The 15950-nt window shown below is 36.5% G+C and overlaps 1 protein-coding gene across 1 annotated transcript in view; it reads right to left on the bottom strand.

Moving 5' to 3' along the window:
• The window catches only part of PAM (peptidylglycine alpha-amidating monooxygenase), a 219629-nt gene that overhangs the window by 23270 nt on the left and 180409 nt on the right, over positions 1–15950 (bottom strand). Inside the window, exons 15-16 of the mRNA XM_007942482.2 lie at positions 14579–14708; positions 742–858 (exon numbers count right to left, since the gene is read on the bottom strand). Coding sequence (XP_007940673.1) covers positions 742–858; positions 14579–14708 — 247 coding nt within the window. The remainder of the gene's footprint in view (positions 1–741; positions 859–14578; positions 14709–15950) is intronic.

Raw genomic sequence — 15950 nt, 5'->3', positions numbered from 1 at the left:
GCCAACTTTTTTTTGGCTGCCAAATGCCATATAGGAAAAAGAGCAAATAATGAGCAGCTTTCAAAGCCAAATTATTTGTGCATGCTAATGAAGGCTGAAAATGGCATTTGCTTAGTCTTCATTTTGAGATGTGAAGAAGCCTTTTTTCTCAACTGTGATTACTTGATAACTTTGGTTATGCAACTCTTCTGATAAACTTTTTTGTATTTTTCCCTCTTCAGATCTAGCTGACCAGTAAATCATTTCATTAGCTGGGTATATAATGGCTCACTCTTGATTACATATTAGAATCAACTAGGGAACTTTAAAACTACAACTGAATATTTTCTTCTTCATTTTTTCAAAGATTCCCAGGTGATTATAAATATTCAACCCAGGCTTAGAATTACCTATTTAGAAAATGGAGAATGGAATGCCTTGGTGGTGCAAATGGTGAACAAAATCAGCTGCTAAGAAAAGTCTACCCAAGGTACCTTGGAAGAAAGGCCTCATGACCTACTCCTGAGAAGTCAGCCATGAAAACCCTATGGAGCCAGTACTGTGACATACATGGGGTCAATGGCAACTGGTTTATTTAGAAAATGTAAAGATGGGGTGACTGAATTATTTTCCTGCTTTCTTGGGCTGGGCTTTCCTACCACTGCTCTACAACTCTATCTTTCCAAGACAGACCAGTGATATACTTTACATGCAAATACATGTAATAGAAGCCTTTAATAACACATAAGTAATATAACTCACAGATTTTTGCCACTGGATTGGAGTACTGCAGCATTATTTGGATCAATGACAAGAATAGTGTCTTCTTCAATTGGTCCAAGCCCTCTTTGCTGGTAAACAAACTTGCTGTCAAAAGAGCTAAACAAAATGAATTAGAATTGAGAAGCACTGATCAAAAACTCCAGTAAACTTGAGAAATAAAGATCACTCAATTGATATTCTAATTACAGATTCAAAGAGGAACTCAGTTGTATTTAACGTCATTCTTTGTCCTCCATATTTAAGTAGCTTGGATGACATGTATACCATTAGTCTGCAAAACTGTGCTTCTCACAGTGATCAGGGAAACAGCAGCATCAGCATCACTCAGAAATGCAGTCTCAGACTCACCCAGTCAGATCTGCATTTTAACAAGGTCACTCCATGACTTCTATGAACATAAGAGTTTGAGAGTCCTGGTCTAGAACACTTTAAATAACAATCGTTTAAAACTTTAACAATTATTTAAAAAGCTCTTAAAATTAGTTTAATTCAATGAGTTATTTCCTTCAATTTACGAAAGAAAGCACTATTCTAAATTTCTCCATAAAAATAATAATAGTAGCCAGAAGGGTTAATAAAAAATATGTTTGTTATACTTCCTATGCAAACACATATTATAAGGATAAAGGATAGAATGCTCAAAATATTTTAAAAAATAGGAAGATTTATATGCTGAACAAAAATATGCTTATGCACTTTAAACACAAACATAACATTGTTTTCCATATAACAGTTTTTTGTAAATATAAGAGCAAGTACACAATATTACAAAAATTAAAACAAATATGAAAATTTCTGCTTTTAATCCAGTACCTCCTTGGCTGTTAGAAAATATGCAGTTTGAGATATATATATCTATATATATAGATATATATAGATATATATAGATATACACACACACACACACACACATACACACACACATTTACATATATGTGTATATATATACATATATATATGTATTTGAACCTTTATTGTTAGTGATACCTTTCCTTAAATAATGTATTTCTACCATTATTATTAGTAATAACTTTCCTTAAGTTAATAGTTACCACAGACACTATTTATTTGGATTCTGGTTTGGAAAATTATATGTTACTGGGGATAAATGACAAACTCCAATCTAAGCTTATATGATACAGAGACGAATACAAGTAGTACTAGGAGACTAACTTATACTTTCAAACACAGTGAACTGGATCACCACATGGTTGGGCCACATAAATTTTGGCCAGATAAAGTTAATGGATAATCAGTGAGCTGCTGGTGGTGGTGCTGCTGAGTCAGCTCCGACTCCCTGCAACCCTGTGTACAAGAGAACAAAATACTGCCCGGTCCTGTGCCATCCTCACAATCCTTGCTACACCTGACCTATCACTGCAATAAATGAATCGCTCTATAAAATAGAATTTTTCTTAAGCTGATAGACAAGATGGTGACTAAAAATACTGTTAATATTCTGTAGTTCAACTGTGTAAGCAAAAGAAGAACCTATCAAATAACATTAAATATTTATGGACATGTATTTGCAATATGGGAGGGTGACAGACTTATATCTGTCATACATCTATTGATTAGTTGGTTAGATAGATTTACAGAACTTATGTAGCCTCCTAAAAGAAGCAAATCATTAGAATTATATTCTCTTGTCATTAAAAATATGTTGTTGTTGTTATGTGCCATCAAGTTGGATCCGACTCATAGTGACCCTTCCTTGGGTTTCCGAGGCAGGATCACTACAGAAGTAGATTGCCCCATCTTCCTTCCGAGGAGCAGCTGGTGGGTTTGAACTGCCAGCCTTTCTGGTTAGCAGTCAAGTGCCTTAGGCACTATGCTACAGGGCTCCCCATTAAAAATATACACCATTATTTAAGCTTCTTGACTGTTACAGTCTTTTGGGTATTTTTTTCCTAAAAGATATCAATAAATCCCTGAAGCAATTCTTATTAATGATATATTCAATTGGATATAAAGTACTGATTTAGCTTTGCCAACCTAATATATCCTATTATGTGCAATTAAAACCACACAGCAGTATTTAGAAAAAAATACATATATTTATGAAATAGAAGTTGCATCTCTAATAAAACTGATTTTATATAAGATATTCATGGGATCATTACCAAATTGAAAACAAAATTTTACTAGCTAGAAACCTATGCAAAAATACAGAAAACAAAACAAAACAAAACCCATAAAACCAAACCAACTGTTATCAATTGATTCTGACACATAGCAACCCTGCAGGACAGAGTAGAACTGCCCCATAGGGTTTCCAAGGCTTTAAATCTTTATGGAAGCAGACTGCTTCATCTTTCTCCCAACGAGCAGTTAGTGGGTTTTAACCGCTGACCTCTGGTTAGCAGCTGATGCTTTAACCATTACCTAACTCTCTACCTTCTTAAAAATAGACAAAATGTCATTAAATCTGAGGAGGCCTATAAAGAGTAAGCATGAAATCACTCCTTCTATTACAAAATACCAAAGGGTTTATCCTGTATCTCCAAGTATTTTCTGTATGAATTTCTTCACAAAGAATGCTATAGCTTTTCCTTTAGAAAAAATAGTTATCAGATTCAACCATGGTGTTTCTTCCTTTTTTTCCCAACTTCATTATATTTGATAACTTCAGGTTGACTATAAGACTCCATATGCTTAAGTTTCACATTCATATCCTCATTCACTATCTCTTTTTAAGTTTTAAATCTTACATTTCCCACTGTTCAGAAGTATTCTAGAGCTATGTAAAGGCACAATGGCAATCTGAATAATGTGAAGATTATACTTCCCCTATCTACTAGGAGTTCAAAATCTATTTCTCCTCTTCTTTAACTGAAAATTTTATTGACATAATTATATATTCATGCAGTGTAGCAAATTACCTGTTATGGCTTTTCTAGCCATAAATCTTTGTAAACTCCATGGTGGAATTTGCTATGAGCAACTGAGGAGCTCCTGATTGTAAAAGTTATCCACCTGGGGTATTTCTGTTGGGCGTGGCACAAAGCAATGTTCTGGGAAGATCACTCTCTCTCAGGGGCTTAGTATTCTGATGTTATGATTGGCTAGTTTGGCTACTCTGCCAGGCTCAAAAGGAGGCCTCTGAGAGGCAGAAGTCTGTCTACTAGGTGAGAAGGACGTACTGCAGAGAAGGAACATGCTCCTGAGTGACATGCGCTGCTGGGAAAGAGACACAAGAGGCACACATTGCTGAGAGAGACACCGAGGGACACGTACTGCTGGGAGAAAGACTGTGAGAGACTGTTGGCTGAGAGATGGTGGGCTGAGAGGGACTGAGCATTTTTCTTGAACTTGAATTGTAATCTGGTGCTTCCCTAATAAACCCCATAATCTGTGAGTTCTGTGTGGCCACTGCAGTGAATTATCAAACCCAGGAGAGAGGTGGTGGGTGCTTTGGGAGGAATGGTTGGTGAAAGGGCTGGAGGGAGGCAACACGTTTAGTCTTGTATGGATAGGCCTTGGGCTACTGATAGTGATTCTATCTTCCTCCTGTGTGGTTAGAGGAGGTCAGAAGATGTGGCCTCCTTGCCCTTTTAGCAATTCACATACGAAACAACCCCCAGCCCCCCCAAAAAAACTCACTCACTGCAATTGAGTCGATTTGACTCATAGCAACCTCTCCTTGGGCTTCCAAGGTGGTATCTGCACAGAAGTGGATTGCCCAATCTTCCTTTCAAGGAGTGGCTGGTGGGTGTGAACCACCAGCTTTCTGGTTAGCAGTCAAATGCCTTAGGCACTATGTACATTACTCAGTTTACTACAATGGTAGCATTTTATAAAACTACACTACAATATCATGGCCAAGATACTGATATTGATACAATCCACTGGTCTTATCCATATTTCCCCTTTCCCATTTTGATTTCCTAAAATTTTTATTTATTGTAACAGGTTATTTGCTTGGGCATGGACATACAGTTGTCCATTACTCCTCTACCCCACTCATGCCTGAGATTTAGTAATATGGAATTATGTAATATGGAAAGTTATTAAGTCCTCATATTTCTTTTTTATTTTTGCAGTGTTTTCTCCCCTCCTTCCAAGTCCTCATATTTCTTAACAACTCAGTTTACATGTAGAGAGTGTTCTGACCAACCACTGAACCACTGACAACTAATACGGACAGTCCAGATGCCTACTGTATAGCCTCATAAACTGGACCATATCAGCCTTCAGCACACTTGATTCCACATTTCTTTGTCTCAGAAAAATGACAAAACTTACAGGAAGCCCAATATGTTTACTTGTTCATGGCTTCACAAGAATGGGTTCCTGTAATTCTTTATGGCCCTTTTCTCTGTCTTGTCATTCACTTAAATATTCACCATCAGTCTTAAACCTCTGATCATAACTATTTTAGGCAGCAACATCCCTACAACTTACTATTGTGGAGTAGAGAGTAGAAAGGAGATATTCTTCCCCAAGAGCATATATTGAACTCCTCTAACTTAAAGTATTTCTTATAGGAACTGCTTATTTCTACAGGCACTCAAATATTTCAAAATGTAACTGTAGCTTAAATTACTCACTGGAAGTCATGTAAGCTCAGAGTCATGGACCTGAAATACTAGATTTGGCTTTAAAGAAAACAAGTAGTGTTATGGACGAAATACAGATAACCCAGATGCATAGTCCTTATGCTAGTCAGGCAAATCAAAATGTAGTTGATGAGTAAGTAAGTGAAATATATCCTTTGTCAATGGTCCTAGTCAATTACGCCCACAAATGGAGATAAATGTATCAAATAACTAATGTTTTATTGTCCTGAACACAACTTGTAGTGCATGAACATTTATAGCCATAAGTACCTAAGGCATTTGACTGCTAACCAGAAGTCTGGCGGTTCAAACCCACCAGCCATTCGGAAGGAAGAAGGGGCAATCTACTTCCATAGTGATACCACCTTGGAAACCCAAGGAGGAGTCACTATGAGTCGGATCCAACTCGATGGCAGTGAGTTTGGTTTTTGGTTTTGAGTGGTGGTTAATACATAATAAAGTTAACTAATTTCAACACCATCCATTTTTATTTCATTATCCACTTTTCAGTACCTAAGGCACTTGAATGCTAACCTGAAGGATGGCGGTTCAAACCCACCAGCCACTCCTCAGAAGAAAGGTTAGCAATCTGCTTCCATAGTGATACTGCCTCAGAAACCCAAGGAGGGTCGCTATGAGTCGGGGTCAACTCGATGGCACATAACAACAACAACAATAACAAATTATGAAATAGCAAATGAAGGAGCCAAAGAAAATAAAAATAAACAAAACTCAGTAAGTCACAGAGCAAATAAAAAAAAGGTAGATATGTAGAAAATGTCAGATATCTTACCAAGATATTTTTCTCAGTATCTTATTACACTGTAAAAATTAAAAATGGAGGTTTTTTTTTTTAATTTGAAATTACATCATGTCATCAGTATATACAGTGAGAATTTTGTGTGATGTGTTATTTTTCCTATGGCATAAAGCTTTATTACTATTATTCATCTTATTACTATATCTCTGCTATGTCCATAAAGGATCTCAGTGATTAGGCAAATTCTTAAATTTACCGATTAGAGAATCTGTTCATTTAACTACCATCCCTCAAAACAAAGGAAAAAGCAAACAAACAAAACAAAAACCAGAGGTAAGGAACTCTACTCACGTTAATACCATTTAAAATAACACATTGACTTATTCCAACAAGATAAATGACAAATTACAAAAGTTTAGAAATCTTTGGAAGAATATAGCTTTAAAAGAACTAACTACAACACAACGGACTTAACTATTTCATTCAAAATCTTTGTGATAACTTTTAACAAAAGTCTTTACATTTAAACTGGCAGCATCCTGGGACATTCAGTCACTCAACTGATCGATTGGTCCTAATCCTTTAATCTGGGATAGCTGGAGCTTTGTGCAACTAACAGTTAACCCCTGGTAGTTACACAGGCAAAGTAAAAAGATATTTTTCCTTAGATGGGAAAATTACATATCTATCTATCTATCTATCTATCTACACACACACACACACATATATGTGTGTATATAGATAGATATATATACACATATATATATGTAATTTGACAAATAAAGCACTTTATAAAATGTTTTATGATTTAACGAAAGGTAACCTTTGAATAGTTTACAAATGGCTGTCAGATTGCAGAGCTGGATACACTGTTGCTATAGCAAACTGCTTATTTAGTGTTCCTAAGAAGTTCCTCCACATTGTATGCTGCAGTTGTTGTTGTTGTTGTTGTTGTTGTTTGCCGTCGAGTCGGCCCCGACTCGTAGAGGAGTCTTTATTTCAACCACATTTAACTTTTTACAGGATATAATAATACCCTGCACATTTCACACAGTGCCTAGAGCACTGATGATTTTTGTTTGCTTCTCTGAAAAAGCACTCAGCTGAAAAGACTGAACTGCAGAGGCCTATGGGCCAGAATTCATCAGTTCTTTATTTTAGCACTTTGAATTCCCCATTAATGATTTTGCACATTAGCGGCTAATCAAACAATTTCGATAAGGCTGAAAAGAAATGCTTTGCTACAATCACACACAAAAAAGAGCTAGAGTAGGAGAAAATAAACTTCTGTGTCATCAATCAAAATTAAGGGACTAACGAAATAAATAATAGCAACTGAAGAGAGAAGTGAAATTTAATGTTGTAATTATATAAATTAAGCTAGAGAAATAACCATAGGTTTTCAAGTGAGAAAGTAAGTCCATCACAAAAGCCAGAGACTTTAAATGGAATATAACTTAAGGCTGTATTAAAAACATTTACTTCTGAAAACATATGCACATGGCAGATAAAGAAACAAACATTATTACATAGTGTCCTGATGGACTGATATGAGAGACATCATGAATAGTGACTAAAAAAGGCAAACCTAGGTATCAGGGCACCCAGGTTTCAGACTCTGTCCCATCAATAAGGCCACTAAGGACAAAGTCACTTAACAGAGTGCTTTTTTATTACTCAATAGCATGAGTGTGTTATTAAATAACTTATATTTTAGACAAGGATACTTAAAGGGAGTTTAAATTTCTTGATGAAAGTCTCAAAGCTAGGAAATGGTAACTGAGATTCAAATTCAGGTCTCCTGTCTTAAAAAAATGTGTTTTTCTCTAACTAGCATTGATATCAGGAGCTCTGGTGGTATAGTGCCTAAGGTATCTGACTGCTAATCAGAAGGCTGGCAGTTCAAACCTGCCAGCCACTCCTCGGAAGGAAGGTTGGGCAATCTACTTCCATCATGATACCACCTCGGAAACCCAAGGAGGGGTTGTTATGAGTCAGATCTGACTTGACAGCAGTGCACTGCACTATTATTAGAAAAAAAGGCATAAAATTGGAAAAGAATGGCTCAAGTAAAATGGTAAATCTTAATAAGAGATCGAGAAGGATAGAACATTGAAATACTCTTTTTGTAGAACTCTTGATAATTTTCTTTCAGATATGAAAGTTTTAAAGAACCACTCAGCCACTTCAAGTTCTGTTCTCAGGTCCAATGGAATTCTAAAGTGTGAAAGAAATCGCACATGTATGAGCAGAACCCCAAGTTGATATCTTAACTGAGGCTCCAGAAAACTAGTGAGGCAAAGTTTGAACTGATTTTTTTCCTCAAGTTAGGAGGCAAGTAGATTTCTGAGATGACAGACCAGTAACCTTGGCAAAACTGCATAAATCATTTGATGAAGAGATGATTTGTGTGCCATTTTGTGGTAAAGGTGGAGAACATTCACAATAGACCATATGAGTTCTCTAAGAACAAAACTTGACAATCTGTCTTAGTCTATGTTCTCTAGAGAAGCAAAACCAGTAAAGTTTAGAGAGACAGATAGGGAAATTTATGTTAGGGAAATGGCTCACACAGTTGTAGAGGCTGTCAAGTCTCTGTTTCATGGGTCAAACATTAAGCTGGAGGCTTTTCTTGACTCTGCAGCTGCAGAAGTTGATGAAACCAAGATCAGCAGGCATTATAAAAGGCTGCTGACTTCAGCAGATGACTAATCCAAGGTTGGCAAGTAAAACGGTGGATTGTTGGCTCAGAAGCTGTGAAGACAACAATTCCAAGATTGGCAGGCAATATGGCAGGCTACTGGTTCAGCTCCAAAAACCAGACAATGATAAGCTAGATGCAGGATCCAGATCCAAAAGAAAGTGCGAGAATTTTTCCAGGACATCCATATGTATACTAGAAGCAGGCCACACCCCTGAAGAAAGGAAGGCCCTTTCAACTGACTGGCTGCTCACAGCATATCTCACTATGGAAGTGGCCACCTTACACCAGATCTCATCATGGGAATAATCACACTACAGCTGCTTAAACTATTCAGAATCATGGTCCAGCCAAGTTGACACATAACCTCAATCATCACACAAACCAAACATTCAACTATTCAAGAATTATAAGCAACATGTATGAAGATAGGAAAGGCACACTGGTCAAAGAGATCTAATACAAGCTGGGAGGAACAGCTCATTCTCTGATTAACAATGAAGACAAATAATATATGTAAAATGAAATAATGGTAAATACAAGAAGTAAAATGTGAATAGAATAAATTTCTGAATTTAATATTTTTAAAACACTATGTGAGTATAAAATTGTAAAAGTAAAAACTTGAGCACAATTTTATGAAATGTACTTGAAGAATTTAGTAGATTACAAGTTCAAAATTAGGCAACAAGGTGAAATGACTACAAAAAAGTAAATTCTTTTTATACTAATGGAGATCTAGAATACAGATCAAGAGTAGTAACTGCATCAATCAATAGATAATTTATGAGCTACGTGGCCACTCCTGTACCAAACTTTTCAAAGGGCTGAAAATCAGAGTCACTTCAGATGAAAGTAACCAGTATGAAGAATACATCTCAGACTAAACATTCTGGAAGATTTTCTTAAAATATGCAATTAACTGACATGAAAAGATGGGAGAAAATTCATCCTGCATTATTCTTTCACAAAGTTGGAGTGATAGGACTCAGATTTGGGTTTAATATAATGAAGAACTTAACATCTAGATTAGTCTCACAACTGAATGGTGTGTCATACATGGAGGAAATTTCTTGGCACTGAAAAAATTCAGGTGTTGGATATCTCTGGAAGATGTTGCAGAAGAGATGTTTGTTTTAGGTGGAAGACTGGAGATGAGCTCTTCAGAGGCCATATGCTGTTCTGGATACCCAATGTCTACTCTTCCATTTTGTGTCAATGGAACCTCAATATTTCATTAACGGACACAACATTCTGAGCCCCACTCTCATGCCATTTTCTTTAGATGATGTTGACTCCACTCTCCCATTTCCGGAGTGCAAAAAAGGATGTAGGCTAATTTACAGTGTGGATTTCATTCCTTTATTCACAATCATAGGTTCAACGACAGAAGCATGACCTGTTGTTGTTGTTGTTGTTATGTTCCGTCGAGTTGGACCCGACTCACAGCGACCCCTCCTTGGGTTTCTGAGGCAGTATCACTACAGAAGTAGATTGCCCATCTTCCTTCCGAGGAGTGGCTGGTGGGTTTGAACTGCCAGCCTTCTAGTTAGCAGTCAAGTGCCTTAGGCACTATGCTATCAGAGCTCCCAAAGCATGACCTAGTCACACTAAATAATGGTAAAAAGACTTAATTTCAGGATTATCTGTTGACCTGTTATCAATTTGGACTAGTGCTATGATTCTGAAACAGCAGGGGCAGGAGGTAAAGGTGGGGGCATCTTCAGTCAAAACCTGTGAATGGAGCAAACCAGGATAAAATGGGTTGAAAAATGGGTATTTATGATATTATTTGGGCTATCATATTCTCTGGTGTTGTCATCATTTAAACAAACTAATAAATTCTCTTTTCCTTTAAGCTAGTTCATGATGGGTCTTTGTCTTACTGGTAACAGAAAGAATATGAAGTGATACAATTTCCTAAATCCCTTCCAACTCCATGTGAAAAGATAATAAATGACTTAAAGGACAACAACTTCTAACTCTAAAACCTAGGGACAAGATTCACAGTTTAGTTTAGTGGGTGTGTGATTGGGTCCTGCACGGTAGCACCCCAGCCAAAGCTGAGATAAATTAAAGAACAGCCAAGAGGCAAGACTTTGATGATGTTGTTGTTGTTATGTGTCGTCGAGTCAGCCCTGACTCATAGCGACCCCTCCTTGGGTTTCCGAGGCAGTATCACTACAGAAGTAGGATTGCCCAACCTTCCTTCCGAGGAGTGGCTGATGGGTTTGAACCGCCAGCCATCTGGTGAGCAGTCAAGTGCCTTAGCCACTATGCTACCAGAGCTCCCAAGACTTTGATAGTGATGGCTATGTTCAGACAGAAACCCAGGAACAGGTATTACTGAGGTGAAAGCTACCCAGATCTTGCTGGGAGGCATATAAACTTTAAGAAGCTCAAGCTGCCATGTTGTCCTAACACCAAACCAAAACCCCACTGCCATCTAGTCGATTTTGTCCTAACACCAGAAGGTCCTTAAAGTTTCATCAAAATCTGCTGGTATTAGGCATTTCCTGCTCAGGTAAAAAAATACTTCTTAAAGCAGACATACAAAGGAAGGGATAGAAGGGGAGGAAAATAGGATCGAGCAGAACTGCCACATAGGGTTTCCAAGGTTGTAAATCTTTACAGAAGTAGACTGTCTTATCTTTCTCCCTCTGAGTGGCTGGTGGGTTTGAACTGCCAACCTTTTGGTTAAGAGCTGAATGTGTTGGTTGTTGCATCACCAGGGCTCCTCTGAGATGGTTAAGTGGATGCTTCTTATTATTTTGGTTGCCATGCTTATTTATCATGGTTAAATAAAAGAGTAAGGGCTGATCAGACCTATAAGTTATGAATTAAGAATAACAGTATTTATAGAGAGTTGATGTAAAGACATCAATTGATCTTTGGGTACTAAGCATTAATCAGAACTTATTAACTCCAAGAATATCTGTATCTATAGCTATATGGATATATCCATATATCAATATAGATAGATAGATACTTAAAGATCACCACCTAAGAACTATGGGATATAGAGGGCTAAGGTTTGATTTAGAACAAGCCCTGGCCTTTTACAGCTATACTTCTGTGAAGCTGAGAGTTATATTGGTGGGAAAGATTCCAAGGAAAATTAAAACAAGATTTCTTACTACTCTATCCTAACTGCAGTAGCAGCAAAAATACAATTTCTATCCAATCTCTCTAATTTCCATTCTCTCTCACCAGCAAACTGTACATGCTGCAGGAAGGTGCTTTCTTGGTCTTTGTTCAATCCTTGGATTTTTTATGATGAAAATACACATATTTTTCTTATCTTAAATGATGTGACTTACATATATGAAGGAAGGATGGTCTTGCATGGCAGTTCAAAGAACAGAGCCCACATATTTTACAAAAAGAATAACCAAAAGAGTTATCCATTTCTAATTCTCTTCATGAATAATAAAACAGAGAGGGGCTGAAACAGAGATCTGAGTGAGAAGAAAATTTCCTCACAACCACAGATTGCAAAGGCTGCTAAAGGCCAACAGGCAATAGCAGAAAGATAGAAGGGAAGAGAGATAATAGGTATTCTCACATCTGAAAGATAAAGATGAAGGAGAAAGAACAAACAGAGATTTAAAGAGAAAAATCAGCACATCTGCTCTGAAGAAGTCTTGCATTTTTAACACTTCTTTGTTGATGCCGTTTATCAGGGAAAATACACCAGAGCTTTGGCAATGAAACTGGACTACTTACACATGATACTGGTTGTCTGGATGAAAGCTAGATGCCAGGAAAAAAGCAAGTCTTCAGCAAGGACTGATATATAAGCCACAGAAAATGTTCATATGGGGCTCCTGGTTCACAGTACTAAGCCTCCTACCTCAAGCTGGCTTTACTGATTCTTTTTTCTATTATATGATTCAAGCTTCTGTTGTTTATTTGCAATACATATCATATTAAAGTGGAAAACTGGACCTTGTTCAATTTAGCTTTAGCCAGCTGAAACAGTATCAATGGGAGAAAATGATGCTGTAATTTTCTTTTCTGGTAAAATGTGGCTAGAAATCCATGCAGAAAATGTAGCAATGCTCATTAAAATGAAGAATATGCTATAATGAATAGTAATCATTTGCTTTTAAAAGCACTTGTTAAAATGACATTAGATGTTCAATAATAACTAAGATGATGTAACATAGATATATGAATGAAAATGCTGAGTTTGATTGTTTCCTTTGAACTCTGAAATGATCTCTTTCTAAGACTATTTGCAAGGGTGACAACTGGAAAGGACAAGTAAACAGTAACAAAGCTACCAATCTATTTTGAAATGTTGATTAAGTCTTATCATCAACTGCACAAAGAAAACTACATACATATATGCCTCAGAGTGAATTTAGCATAAGTTTAATCAACATCTCTGAAAATGAGGCGAAAACAATTTAGTTATAGTTCTTCGTTTTTCCAAATGAGACCCTATAGTTGTACACTTGAAAGATTTAATTGATAAAATATTTAATATTATACCTTCATGTTTATAGTAAAACGAGTGAATAGATATTCATAACTTAGGAGAATTAAAATAATGTGCTGAATTTTAGAGTTAAAATAACATATTCAGTTTTGGAGCAAGCTATTTAAAATACTATCATGTGAATTCTAAGATGCACTTACAATCCTATAAGTGGCAGTACCACAAAGTGGTTAAGTGAGACAAAAATATACTGATTGATAGCTCGCTTTAATACTTGTTAACAGTGAGACTGTGGGCAAAATAATTATTTTGATTTCTTCATCTGTAAAATGTGAATGATGATGATAATGACAATGTCCAAGTATTTTGAGGTATTTTATGTACACATTAGAACAGTGAGAAGTCCACTGAAAGCACTCAATAAATGTTAGACGTTTTTACTAAAAATTTAAGAAAAGTGGTAGAATATAGAATGAAAAATTAGAAAGGGAAAACCAGAGGAATAGCAAGGATTTAAGACAGTCACTTGGCTGCTCAGCAGTTTGTGTTTACCCAGAGGCAACCTGGAAGAAAGGACTGGCGATCTCTTTCTGAAAAATCTGCCATTGAAAACCCTGTGGAGCACGGTTCTATTCTGACACACACAGGGTTGGCAATGAGTCAGAGTCAACTCGACAAGACTAAGCAAGTGGCTTAGTGTTATTCTTAAGTCTTTGATGCTCATGAAAAGGGAAAATTTGAGTAATAAAATTAATCTATATTAAAATACATAGGACAAGATACTACTTCTTCCTAGGTGGTGGAGGCCAATCTGCTCCAATCTGATCTCCAGAAGTCTAATGGTAACACTGCCATGGAGCAGTCTGATGAAAAGTGACAGTCTAATAGCCTGACAATCCTTTGCTCCCGGTACATGTAAATAACAAAGTGCTTTATTACAGTCTACCAGTAACCATTCCTAGTTGAGTGCTTATCTAAAGCACTTTCTTTGAAATCTTAAAACTCTTCAGCAACGTATTGAATCAATTCTGACAATTACTATTTCCCTTAGAAATGGGATGCAGCTTCAGGATTGGGGGAGTAGAACAGTACATGGGCAGAATCACAGATTGTTACTGTCTTCTTTCATAAAAGAGTTGGTAAAACCATATTAATTGTTGTAAAAAGCACAAGACTTCTTTCCTCTCTTTTACTTATAGCAGTCATACTAAAAGTACAAATATGATTTCTTCACAAAAATCAAGTTTAAAAAGAGCCTTTATAGTTCTCTCACCATTACTATTAATTCAATGAAAAGCAATGCATATTATTTTCATTCTCCTTTATTCTTTGAAGAAAAAAATATTACTTACTTTCCATCCCAAACATGGTCACCTCTGTGGAAAATCACCAGGTTGTTCTTTGAGTCCAGAGCCACACCAGAAACTTGGCCTGGTAGCAAGTATACTCCAGGCCAATCAAGTGCCTCTTCTATGTGGAAATCTAAAAGATAAATCCATATATTTAGTTTAAAAAAGGAAAACTCGTTTAACTTTATGAGGAATCACAGTGGTTGTTAGCAGCTCATGCATTGACATCACTAGATGCAAAGACATTTAAAAAAAATCAAGCAGTGCTCTAGATAAAATATATCACATGCACATGCCAAGTAGCTTCCTGAGCTACAAAGTAGAATCAGTGACTGTGAACTTGCCTTGGGACTACATGCATTTTTTTCCTGTTTATAGCATGACTAGAAAATAAGCTTAACCTTAAGATACTGAAGAGCAAATCCGAGACAGCTTATTCTTGGTAAGATTCTATTTTAAATTAATATCTTTGAAAAATATGGCAAATGGACGTCATCATTTTATTACAAAGCTGTAAATGGTCTTCCTCAAGACAATTCCGTAAGTTGTAAATTTTATGAAAAAATAGTAAATATAGCAGATAGGCCTGCCAATTTGTCTATCTACCTACCTATGATATATAATTTATCTTATATGTAAATTGCAGATGTTTAATATACACTCAAAACAAAAAAATCAAACTCATTGCTGTCAAGTTGATTCCAACTCATAGTGACCCCAGTGGGTTTCTATGCCTATAAATCTTTATGGAAGGAGATTGCCTCATCTTCCTCCCACAGAGAAGCTGGTAGGTTTCAACCACTGACCTTCTGGTTAACAAGCAAATGCCATACCCACTATGTCACCAGAGCTCCTTATAGGGTCAATATACACTTGACCCAGCCACTCCTCAGTAGGAAAGTTGGGCAACCTACTTCCGTAGAGATATGGCCTCAGAAACACAAGGAGGGGTCGCTATGAGTCGTAAAACGACTTAACGGCAGTGAGTTCAGTTTTTTTTGGTTTTATAAAAATCATTCACTGATTAACCCTTTTATAAAAGCCTGGATAAGATACTAGTTTTATTTCTCCTAACTTATGTGTTCCTTAAGGAGTGGGAATGGGAAGGCACTTTCTCTCACTATATTTCAGTATTTCTTAACATGAAAGAAAGGAAAATAACCAGAAGCTCTGTGACTGAGTTGTGATTTCCAAATTATTCTCATTTTTGATCTGAATAAATTTAACCTCAGAGAATATCTGTGTTCATTTGTATTAATCTTTTATAAACACGTTAAGGAATAAAGAGGTAAAATGATACATACCACCAAGTTAAGAGAAAACAACAGCTTATTTTGTATGAAGGATCTATTCTAATTGAGGATACACAGTTATA

The sequence above is a fragment of the Orycteropus afer genome, unplaced genomic scaffold (assembly GCF_000298275.1).
Source record: "Orycteropus afer afer isolate SDZICR_OR568_19922 unplaced genomic scaffold, OryAfe1.0 scaffold00091, whole genome shotgun sequence".
NCBI lineage: Eukaryota > Metazoa > Chordata > Mammalia > Tubulidentata > Orycteropodidae > Orycteropus > Orycteropus afer.
The sequence above is the reverse complement of the archived record's forward strand: the minus strand, read 5'-3'. Positions and strand labels throughout refer to the sequence as shown.